Raw genomic sequence first — 12,340 nt, forward strand, 5'->3', positions numbered from 1 at the left:
CAAGAAATAGGGAAGGCAGGAGATCTGGGTACCAGACAGTGGCTTTGAACATGCCTAGGTTGCATTATCAGTGGGACAACCTAGCAGAGCCATCCAGTATGCAGCTGGAAGTGAACATCTGGAGGAAACTGGGGATGGAGGTGATATTTGCAATTTCTTCAGCATAGAAATCAGAGTTCAGGCCATGAGAAGAAATCTAATTGCCGAGAAAGAAAGTTAAGTCAGAGATGAGAGAGAAGAAAGAAAAGTACAAATCAAGGCAATAGAAGTGAAAGAATTCAAAAAGAGTAAAGTATGAGTTAATCAATGTAGAGTTTCCTAAAGGAAGGAAGAATCAACACTATTAAAATTTCCCTAACTTTCATCAGTCCTCCACCTACGCTGTCCTCATGGATTCCTTCTGATGCTGCAGTGGGAAGGGGTACCTCTTCAGCTCAACCACACCACCCTTGAGACACTCATCTTTGATTTATTGCTATTTTTATATCTGATCTCCTTTCTAAATGACAAGCAATTTGAGGCCAGACTTCAGCTCTTGTCACCTTTTGTTCTATAAAAATTCTTAAAGTGCTGATGTATTTCCTGGCACATAAATACCTTTTTGTCTTTGTATCCCTTAACATAAACCATATTATACACATATAAGAAATAATATGATTGTTGAATGAGTGATTTATATAACCTTTCAGATCCAAAGTACCAAAACTCCAATATTAGTGGTAATTAGCTTAAAGATATTAAGGTAATTTGAAATAAATTTTATTTGACACACATAAAATAAGTTCTAAACATTTACAACTTGTACAAAGACTTTATATTTTCAAAAATGTTATAAAAACACGAAGAACAGGAAAAACTAGACAATGACATTGTAAATCATAGGCTCAGGGAATGAGAATAAGAGGAAAGCATTCTAATCAACTAAAATAGTCCCCAAACCATTTTTTATTGAAATAAAATGAATAGTACTAAATTAAAAAAGTGTGAAATCACACTTTGGTCTATAGTTTTGTTGTTCCTTCAGATGTATATGGCACTTAAGGATATAATAAGAGGTAGGAAATGAACCATTAAAGGTTTATTTTGGTAATTCTTCAATAATGATGCGAGACACTGAGTTCCATCCGGTAGAAGCATCTCCTTTCGGGTAATCTGAACAAGTACCAACCCAGATAGCAACATCCACCAATCCAGCACCAATTCCTTCACAGAGTCCTTCCACTGCAAAACAGAGGTCAAAGTTTAGATTTCCTATAGCTGTTCTTTCTAAAGAGTTAGCAAATCTTACTACTTTAGAAAGCTAGATCATAGTTGTTTCCAAGAAAGACTAATTTAAAAAAATCTAAAACTCTATAAAGGTTCATATTAAGATTCTTTTTGTCTTGGTATACAAATGTTTTTTTAAAAATGTGTATTTGGACATTCTGCAGCATATGCTGAAAAGCCAGCTTCCTAACATGTGTCAACCACAAAACCAGAATTTCTTTATAAGTAGCCTTAAACGCACACATACTCTCACACACACACACACACACACACTGTATTTGACTAAACAAAGTAAGCCTACACTTTTCTAAAAGCCAAAATTTTTGATATACAAGTCCATTTTTAGGAAAGCTCTTTCCAACACACACTGGACTTTAAATTCAAAACTAACATACAACCTATAGTCTGTCCTACCAAGCTCTTCTCCTACAGTATTAAATAAATAAATAATTCCCCCAGTGTCAGTTTAACAAGCATAAAACAGGGTACTCTGGATGCCTATGTAAAAGAGAACAAAGAATTGTAGAGTCTTTGAGGTCATGAATCCTGATACTTGAGTAGTGGGGTGGATGACCTCAGGTGACTGCCAAGATTTCTTACTTGGTTGAGATTAGTGTATTCAGCACAGCTGTGGGTCTGTAGGTCTGAAACAAGCTGCTTCCGTCAGCTCTTGCTCATCCATAAATCTAGGGCAAGTCTCTCAGAACTCAGGGGCCTGGCTGTGGATTAGGTCTCTTCCAAAGTTGGGAGAACTAAGCAGTAGGCTCACAACTCCATCTGATATGCTCAGTGCAATGTCAAGTGGCACCCACAGACTAGAAATTCTTTCTAGGGACTCTGGGGATGGGTCAGGTGAGACTTTCTAATCTGCTCAAACCGTGGGTTGGGGATATGAGAGAGTAATGCTGTGGTTCCTGCTCTGTTGAACAGTGATTCCATGGTCATGAGCAATAAGCAGTATTTATCTTCCATGTACATATTAATTCCCTAAACACCTGCTATAACCCAGGTTGGGACAGACCAAAGCCTGGAATTCCATCCAGGTCACCCACATGAGTAACAGGGAATCAAGTACTTGAGCCATCAGCTGCTGCTTCTCAGGATACACATTAAAGGAATTCTGGGAAGTAGCTGGGACTCAAAGCAGGCCACTGATGAGGGATGCTGGTGTCGCGAGCAGTGGCTTCTACTGCCCAGATGCTGGCTTCTAATTTCTGGAAAATTTGCTAGGGCTGGATTTGTGACATAGCAAATTAAGTCAACATTTGCAATGCCAGCATCTCACATCTGAGTGCTGGTCAGAACGCCTGCTACTCTGCTGAATGTGCCTGAGAAGGCAGTGGATGATGGCCCAAGTGACCTCTGCCCCTCTAGTGGGAGAACTAGATGAAGTCCTTGATTGCTGTCTTTAGCATAGCTCAGTGCTGGCCGTTGCAGGAGTGTACCAGAAGGTGAAAGACTTCTCTCTCTCTCTACCCATCCTTCTCTGTCACTCTGCCTTTCAAATAAATCAAGATCAATATTTTAAAAACAGTGTTTGATGTTCATTATCTGAAGCATATCCCCAGAGGAACCTGAATTTATCATTTCTTCTGGTTACCAATAAGAGGTCTCTTTCCTTTCCTCAGTCATTTTTAAGTGCAGCAGTAGTAAGCAGTCCCTACAAGAAATGAGGGCAGTAGAAATAGCAATATGCATACTTTCTGATTCTCCCAGGAATGGCATCCCACCCCCACAGCAAGTCAGGAAAAATAACCAGCAAAGACTGATACTAGTTTCCCTATGAGGTGAGGTGAATAGGTGTTTTGTTTCATTTTAAAACTCTTAGATTCTTTGGCATTGTCTGAATCACAGGACAGAACAAAACAAACCAACATTCCCCACCCACCCCCAAGAGTTTAAGTGAACCATAACTTGATGGAATGTCTTTTCCGTTTTTCCTAGGCAGAAGCAGTGACTACAAGAAGGATAAGGAAATTCTCCTTTATAAATTCAGCAGACATCCCCTCTTGCAAAGGACAAGCCATGGCAACCAGTCAGTCCTCTGATCTGTGGAAACCAGTGGTTTGCAAGAGTGGCTGCACAATAGAATAACTGGAGCTTTGTTCAAAGTTAAATGGCCCTGACCACACCGAGGTCCCCTGAAGGAGTGGTGTCTAGGCAAAGATGTCTTTTCAAGATCCCCAAAGAAGCGTGATGTGTGGCCAAGGTTGAGAACTCCTTCTCCATGATATTACTGGCTGTTTTCCTATCTCATTGAACTCAGAAACTTTCAACCCTGAAACACGCCAGAATCATCAGGAGATCTTTTGAAAAAGACAAATGCTGGGGCTGGCGCGGTAGTTCAATTGACAACTCCTCCATTACAAGCACTGGCATCCTGAATGAGCACTGGTTTGAGTCCTGGCTGCTCCACATCCTATCCAGCTACCTGATTATGGTCTGGGAAAGCCATGGAGGATGAGCCAAAGCCTTGAGAAACTGTATCCACATGGGAGACCTGGAAGAGGCTTCTGGTTCCTGGCTTCAGACTGGCTCAACCCCAGCCAGTGCAACCATTTGGGAGTGAATTGGCAAACAGAAGATCATTCTCTCTGTCTCTCCTCTCTGTAAATCTTCCTATCCAATAAAACTAAATAAACCTTTAAAAAAAACTCTGGCTCTAAACTGTAAAGATTTTGAGTCTATTGGTGAGAGAAGGAACCCAGACATTTATATTAAAATGTGTATATATACTTATATGTTTGCATAAGCATATATTTATGTATTAATTTTACTTATTTGAGAGACAGCATGAGAGCAAAAGAAACCTTCTATTCATTAGTTCACTCCCCACATGTCTGCAATGGCCAGGACTGGGCCCTGGTAATGCAGGAAGCCAAGAACTAGTTTCAGATCTCCCAGATGTGTAACAGGAAGCCATCGCCAGAGCAGGAAACTAGCATTGGAGAGCAGCTGGGAACTGAACCCAGGCACCTTGCTACAAAGACGCAAGCATCCCAACTGGCATCTTAACCACTCTGCCAAATGCTTATTCCATTTAATTTTAGAAAGATGCGTAAGTAACTCCGACTTGCAACCCAGAGTAGAGAATCACACACTGAAAACTGCTTAATGACCCAATATGATATTAGGATCCAAATAAGTTTTTGCAGAATTTGAAGCACATTTTGCAATGTTAATATGTTACCTACCAGAAGAAGTCCGATGAATATTGATTGTTGAATTCATTTCAGGGCTTCCTTGATCCAAATAAATTATGGCTTCAATGGGAAGAGGTCCAGAACATTCAGCTCCATTGAATGTGAAATACCAGCGCTGACAGCATGCGCTTCTGCACTTTAGCCGAAGTGAGCCACTGAACAAGACTCGGAGAGCACTGTTGGAACGCATCTTTGTAAATGTACACTCCTGTCACAGACACAGGAACAGAATTCAAGTCATTTTAATTGAAAAGAGGTCTTGAAATTGCATTGTGAATCCTACAGAAGCATTCTTTCCCCAAACTCTATTTTTTTAAAATATTTACTTCTGTTTTATTTGAAAGGCAGAGTTAGAGATAGAGAAGAAGAGACAGATAGACAGAATCTTCCGTCTGCTGGTTCGCTCTCCAAATGGCCACAATGGACAGAGCTGAATTGATCCCAAACCAGGTGCACGGAGCATCGTCCAGGTCTCCTGTGTGGGTGTAGGGGCCCAAGGAGTTAAGCCATCTTCCATTGCTCTCCCGGTCCATAGTAGGAAGCTGAATGGAAACTGAAGCAACCAGGACTATAACTGGTACTCATGTAGGCTGCTGGTGCTGCAGACAGAGGCGTGGCTTGCTACACAGTGCAACTCCCAGACCTACAGTTTTTTGTTTGTTTTATGACACAGTTTCATAGGCTCTAGGATTCCCCCAGCCCCTCCAGAAAGCCCTCCCCCATACTGAATTCCTCAATATTATTACAGTAGTACAGTTCATATCCAGTCATGATTTCCTTCATTGCAGGCATGGGCCATGCAGAGAGTCCAGCATCTTATTGTCCAGATAAATTCAACAGTTTCATTGGGAGACCATCCCTGGTCTAAAAGTAAAGCTGGCAGAATATCATCCCCTCCAATGAAAAGCCACAACACAACTTCAGCAACAATTTACAACATCATGAAGTTAATTGACATGGTATTGAGTGACCAATATGTTAGAAAATGCAAGTTCTTAACCACATCCTGTGACTATTTCATTGACATTTCAATTTCAGTTTATACACAACCGTCTGCTATACCTTAAAATAGTTATAGGGTACTATTCAGCTGTCTTGTGTCTATTTTCATTTTTACATTTAGCAGCTTATAGTACTCAAGCGTGATTTTTACTGAACTTTGTGAATTTTAGGATAGTCCAAACAGGCTTATGACTTACAAGCCATATGTTGACTATTGAGGAGCAGAACAGTTTTGGGAGGTGTGTGTTGAGAAATCTCCAATACCTTACTGAGGAGTAACTAATCTTTATGTCCTACCTAGTAAGGTATATGAGAGTCCAAGCTGACTATTTCCTGTCTGTTCTAAGCTTTCCTTATTGACCTCTGTTTGTCTGATCTAATTTTGGGGAGGCTCTGGAGCACATACCTACAGTTTTTTAAAATAATTTTGATCATTTTAACACAATAGAAATATATTTATAGAGTGCCATGTTTCCATACATGACTACATTGCACAATGTCCAGTCAGGGTAAATATTATCTATCTCCTCAAACAAGTATCATTTCTTTATTGCAAAAGCATTCAAAATCATTTTTTATTGTGGCTGTTGCTGTTGAGCTCCTTATATTTTCTGGTTATTAATTCCTCATGGGCTACGTAATTTGTACATATTTTGCTCACATTCTGCAGGTTGCCTCTTCACTTTGTGAATGATTTCCCTTGCCAAGCAGAAGCCCTTTAGTTTCATGAAATCCCACTTGTTCATTTTTGTTTTTGTTTCCTGTGCTTTTGCAGTCTGATTCCAAAGATCCTTGCCCATTGCAGTGTCCCACAGTGTTCTTCTCTGGGTTCATTTTGAATGACAGAGATTGGTCCAGTTTCATTGTTCCATGTTACAGACATCTCCCTTTCCCAGCACTGACTGCTGAACACACTGCCCTTTTCCAATGACAAGCTCTTAGCACTTTTGGTCCCACTGTTTTTCACTTGCACAAAATTTCTGGACCCGTTCTGACTGCTACTGAAAGGAACATGAAAACATTAATCATTTGGAATCCATAAGGAAAACTGTTAGAATTCAGCCACTTTTGGTGAGCAGCTGTAAATAGGATCTATAAAGTCCAGGCATTTAGATCACAAGGCAACATTTCAACAAAACGTTTTCTAAGGAAGAACGTGTCCCAATTAGCAAAACTGTGCAAGCTCTATGGAAATTCTATCCAATAAACATCAAACCCCGGTTACAGCATTATCATAAAGCAGAGAGAGCTGAAGTGGAGTAGGGATAATATACAAAGTTTTTATCTTAAAACCTTAGAGATCTAGAAAACCATAGCATCTGTCATTTTTTCTAGTGGTGATAATAGCTAACATCATAGCCATTAAGTTGTGGATGTGTATACAGTGGATCAACAGGGTTTGTGAATAGCACTAACTTCTTGAACTCATTCTATTAGCATCAAAAATTACTTTCAAAGAAAGCAGTCATCAAAGTGACTAAATCATTCATCAAAATACATTGGCATGGGCCCAGCGGCATGGCCTAGCGGTTAAAGTCCTCGCCTTGAACGCGCCAGGATCCCATAAGAGCGCCAGTTCTAATCCCGGAAGCTGCACTTCCCATCTAGCTCCCTGCTTGTGCCCTGGGAAAGCAGTCGAGGATGGCCCAGAGCTTTGGGACCCTGCACCCATGTGGGAAACCCGGAAGAAGTTCCTGGTTCGCGGCTTTGGATCGGCACAGCACCAGCCGTTGAGGCTCACTTGGGAAGTGAATCATCGGACGGAAGATCTTCCTCTCTGTCTCTCCTCCTCTCTGTATATCTGACTTTGTAATAAAATAAATAAATCTTTTTTTAAAAAAAAACATTGGCAGGTACAGTGTTTTGAATTATTTTCTCCCCCATCTGCTTAATATTGCAGAATAATTTAAATGGCCCCCTGTAGTAACTTCCATCTGGTCCAGGTCCCTTAAATTCAGCAATTTTTCACTGAGCATGCCACCTAGAATAGGATGAGACCTAACAGACTTCCCACTTCTGGATAATTCCTAGCATATGATTTCTTAGAAATTTCTCCTCGCTTTTATTTGTGTCTGAAGCAAGGGCAGACTATCTTGGCCTAATATGACTAAGTTAACCTTAGGGTGAGACTGCAAAGCAGCTTATTATTCAACATGAACAACTCTTCAGCTTTTTTGTTTGGCTTTAAAAACTGAGGGTCAGTTATTTTATGTAGTATGGTTGAAATGATAAGGGAAGTTACTTGTCTTAGAAGTAATTTTATGAACTGGACTAAAATATTCCCTTTTTAAATTAACATTGAAAGTCACTCACTACATCATGTTGTATTCCTTCTTGTTTTAAAGGTTTTTTGTTTAAATGAGATTTCACCTCAAAATTAACACTCAAAAAGGAAAACATTTGTGTTTTGATTCATGTTTAGATTAATCAGACTTGACTTACCGCGATCTTTCCAAGGTCAATGCCGTAGTTCAGCGAATTCCAGGAACACTGCTTGTAGTTGGGGGTCCAGGACTCCTCGAAGCTTTCCCTCAAGCATTCCCCCTTTTCTCCTTTGAATCCATCCCGACCTGGGATCCCAGGGGTCCCAGGAATGCCATTAGCTCCAGGGTTGCCATCTCGCCCAGGCACCCCTGCTGGCCCTTGTAAGCACATTCCATTGTACTGCAGACAGACAGGGAAAAGAACTGTTAGCACCTGGATTCAAAGGCTCAGTACATTATAACTGCACTTTTTAGGTACCACTGGAGTTAGGAATCCATTCAGACCCCAGTTACCCTTGTTCTAGATGACCTTCTTTAAGGAACTCATTTCCAACTAGTTCTAAAATACAATTTCCTTCATGCATTTTTATTTATTATTTTGCGAATTTTTATTTATTTTTGCATTGGAAAGTCAGATTCACAGACAGAAGGAGAGACAGAGAAAATTGTTCTGAGTGCTGATTTACTCCCCAAGTGGCTGCAATGGCCAGAGCTGAGCTGATCCAGAGCAAGGAGCCAGGAGCTTCTTCCAGGTCTCCCACTTACGTGCAGGATCCCAAATCTTTGGACTGTCCTCGGCTGCTTTCCCAGGCCACAAGCAGGAACCTGGATGGGAAGCAGGATTAGAATCTGCTGGTATTGGAACTGGCACCCATATGGGATCCTGGCACATGCAAGGCGAGAACTTTAGCCGCTAGGTTACTGTGCCGGACCCCACTATCATTCTTGTGATCACTCCAACATCAGTGTTGAGGCATTGCTTGGGCAAGTGTGTCTACTCTCATGAGTGGAAAGAAGAGGATCCAGACCTGAAGAAGAGACAGTAGCAATCCCATCAGCTGGCATAATATACCATGCATGGAAGCCAATGCTGTTTGCTCAACATAAAAGTGGTGTTTTGAGTCCCAGCTATCTACTTCCTGGGCCTACCCAATAAGACTCATATGGGAGAGAGAGAGAGAGAGAGAGATTAACTGCAGGGCAGGATCCCCTATGGTGCCAGTTCAAATCCTGGCTGTTCCACTTCTGATCTAGCTCCCTGCTAAGGCAGCTAGGCAACACAGCTGAAAATGGAATAACTGCCCCTGCACCCACGTGAGAGACTTGGATGAAGCTCTTGGCTCCACTTCAGCCTGGCCCACCCTGACTGCTGTGGTCATCTCGAGGGTGAACCAGAGGAAGGAGATCTCTTAGCTCCATCTCTTCCTCTCTGTAACCCAAACTTTCAAATTAAAAAAAAAAAATACATCTTAGGGGGAAATAAAAAGAAGCTAGATTGGAAGCAGAGTCAGGATTCAATTCCAGGCCTTCATGTATGGGATGTATTCAACGCAAGTGGCCACTTAAACAGCTAGCTATGCCACAGTGTCTGCCCCTAATCCTTGTTTTGATAATATTTTAATTACTTTGGACATTACCATTTCCTGACTCTGGGAAAAGGAATGATCAGAGAACTGTGAGAAAAGTATTTTAACTGCAAAGGTGTTTGAACAGGGCCAGCGTTGTGGCATAAGGGATTTATGTGTCATTGTGAAGCTAGCAACCCCTATGGAGGCCGATTCCAGTCCCAGCTGCTCTTCCCATCCAGCTCCCTGCTAAAGTGCCTGAGAAAGCAGGGGAAGATGGCCCAGTGCTTGGGTCCCCGCACTCCCTTGGGATACTTGGAAGACGTTCCTGACTCCTGGCTATGCCAGGCCCTGGGGACCGTTTGGGAGGTGAACCAGGGGATAGAAGACTGCTCTATCTGCCTCTTCCTCCATAACTCTGCCTTTCAAACACATACATAAGGGCCTGCACAATAGCTCACTAGCTAATCCCCCACTTTGCAGCACCAGCATCCCATAGGGGCGCCAGTGCGCGTTCCGGCTGCTCCACTTACCATCCATCTCCCTGCTCATGGCCTAGGGAAGTAGCAGAGGCTGGCCTAAGCCTTGGATCCCAGCACCCATGTGGAAGACCCAGAAGAAGCTCCTGGCTTCAGATCAACTTAGCTCTGGCCATTGCAGCCATTTGGGGAGTGAAGAGCAGATGGAAGATCTTTCTCTCTGTCTCATCTTCTCTATAAATCTGCCTTTCCAATAAAAAAAGAAAGTCTTTTGTTAAGAATACCTGATTTGTTCTTAAAAAAATTCTTTAAGTATTTGAAGAAATGCTAAAGTACAAAACACTTCCAACTAGTTGGTATATATTTTATGCTAGTTTTCGTTTAAATAATGTCATTCACTAATGTTTGGATTGTCTTTCAAGTTGGGGGGAAGGAGTTGAGGGATCATGAGAATGTTTATTCACCTTTTCATCTCAAAAACCGTGTTTCAGAGATGACATAGCTTTAGATTAGGCTCCACAGGTACTATGCCTGTCTTCTTCTACGTTAAAATGCTAACCCAACACATGTTCTATGCCTCAATAAAAGTCTGTGAAATGGATTATTTCCATGTGAAGGGAAGCTTCCGTTTTTCTCCACACCCCTGTTTTTCCCTTGGCCACCAGGGGGCAGAGCGAGGCGGATGATTGAAAGCAAGGCTTTGTCCAATACAAAGAAGTGGCTTTCTTAATGATTGTGTGGGCTGCTGTGTCAGGAAGACCGAGCCGGATCTCCGCGACGCACCTGAGCGTGACTGCACAACAGCGTTTCTAAGCCGGGCCAGAGCTGTGGGCAACCGCGGGTACTGTAAATCCTTGGGAGGAGACAAAAATTGCTAGTTCTATGGGGAAGAGGGGGGTTATTATGTGTATCATAACCACATATTCATAAAATGCAAACTGCACATGAACCACACTAACTTGGGACAGCTTTAACAATTTAGGCACTTAAAATAGAACTGTAACCCTGAACACATAGTCTGCTTTTGTGAAGTAAATTATATAGCATATCAAAAAAGTGAATTTTTTTTTTCCTAATGCTTTGGAATCCAGCATAGACTAGCTGAAAGAGATCTTGACTTATTAGTTTAGATTAAGACCTCAGTTTAACAAAACTTGAAGCACTGTCAAAATCACAAAGCATATCTCCTCCCCTGTCTTCTGTCCACTTTATTTGTCTACAGACTTAAGCTTTGGGGTTTACAGTGTGCCAGGGCTGCTGACGCCGGGAAGAGTTTGAGATGCCCTGCTGACTTTTAAAGGAAAAGTTTTAAGACAATAGACCCTTCCCCAGATGGTCCTTCAGAAAGCCTGAGAGCTGTTTGCTGGCTCTGAAACTCTAATCCTCTAAATCCCCTGCCGTTCCCACCTGATGGCTGCAGGCTGAAGACCCAGGGGTCTGCAAGAACTGACAGAATTAGCGCAATAAGTCCTTGGACTGTTGGGGACTCTTCACTTCCCCTCGCGACCTTTAACCCCCTCTCTGAACCATCCCTGGCCCCAGTGTGGTTGGCTGTCCAACAATGCAAATTGCAGCTCAATTTACTTCGATGACCTAGCGTGACTAACAGTTACAAAGGATTGGACCGATGCACTGTGGGGGCAGACGTGGCCACCGGCCCCAACAAAGGACACGTTGCATGGCTGGGACCCAGGTCCAGACCAGCAGCCAATCCGGAGTCTTCCTCAGGCCCCTCTCCATTCTTTCCGAGGGGGCGCATGAGTGAGGCCAGACAGGGTTGGACGCCACCCTGTACCTGGCCTGTTCCATCGACCCCTGTCCCATCTCCACTTCGCAACAACCCCCTCACCTAGGTCTCCCTCTTAGTGCCCGGATCCACCTCCCGCACACACTCCAAGTCCTGTCTTGCAGACACAGACCAAGCTAGGGGGCGGGGGACACCTAGGGCGGCCCCGACGTGCGCCCCGTGCCGCGAACGGTCACCCTCTACCACCGGCGCAGGAGTCTCTCCACCCGGCTGCCGCGGACTCACCACGTCCACCACCTCTCTCTGGCGGAGCAGCGCCTTCTGTTTCCCCTTGGGGATGTCGGAGGCGCGGCCCTGAGTTAGCAGCTGCAGCAGCAGGAGCGGCAGCAGCCGAAGCCGCAGGCGGCTCTTGGGGCGCATGGCGCGGCGGCGGCGGCGGAGGAGACTCTGGAACAGCCCGGACTCAGCGTGTAGCCCCGCCGCGCTGCGCGGCCGCGGCAGGCTGCATCAATGCGCCTTTCACCCGCCCGTCCCCTTTGCTCCGCCGGAGTTTCCAGCCCGTCATTGGCCGGAGCCCCCATCCCGAGCCCGACCCTGGGCGGGCCAAAAGCGGGGCCCGCCCCCTCCAGCCGCTGCCATTGTGCCGGTGGAGACCCTTGCGATGGACCACGAACCCTGCGAATCTGCGGCGCGGGCCGTGGGCAGGAGCCCTCTGGAGACCTGACCCCTGGTCTCCAGAGATGTTGCCGCCTCCATACAATAGAGACACAACTTGTAAAAGGCTTCCACAGACAGCACCGCCCCCCCGCCCCCC

At 44.0% G+C, this 12,340-nt stretch overlaps 2 protein-coding genes across 2 annotated transcripts in view; one reads left to right on the plus strand and one right to left on the minus strand.

The window, feature by feature from the left end:
* The window catches only part of SLC25A32 (solute carrier family 25 member 32), a 26,381-nt gene extending 22,774 nt beyond the window's left edge, over positions 1–3,607 (plus strand). The window contains exon 8 of the mRNA XM_004580661.4: positions 3,211–3,607. The gene's annotated coding sequence lies outside the window, so the exon portion shown is untranslated. The remainder of the gene's footprint in view (positions 1–3,210) is intronic.
* CTHRC1 (collagen triple helix repeat containing 1) lies at positions 867–12,029 on the minus strand. Its single transcript, XM_004580659.4, has 4 exons — positions 11,812–12,029; positions 7,914–8,135; positions 4,461–4,677; positions 867–1,221 (listed from the first exon to the last, which is right to left on the minus strand). The coding sequence occupies exons 1-4, from the start codon at positions 11,944–11,946 to the stop codon at positions 1,079–1,081; spliced, it is 717 nt and encodes a 238-aa protein (XP_004580716.2). The 5' UTR covers positions 11,947–12,029; the 3' UTR covers positions 867–1,078.
* Positions 12,030–12,340: the final 311 nt, after the last annotated feature.

This window comes from Ochotona princeps, chromosome 9, assembly GCF_030435755.1.
Source record: "Ochotona princeps isolate mOchPri1 chromosome 9, mOchPri1.hap1, whole genome shotgun sequence".
NCBI lineage: Eukaryota > Metazoa > Chordata > Mammalia > Lagomorpha > Ochotonidae > Ochotona > Ochotona princeps.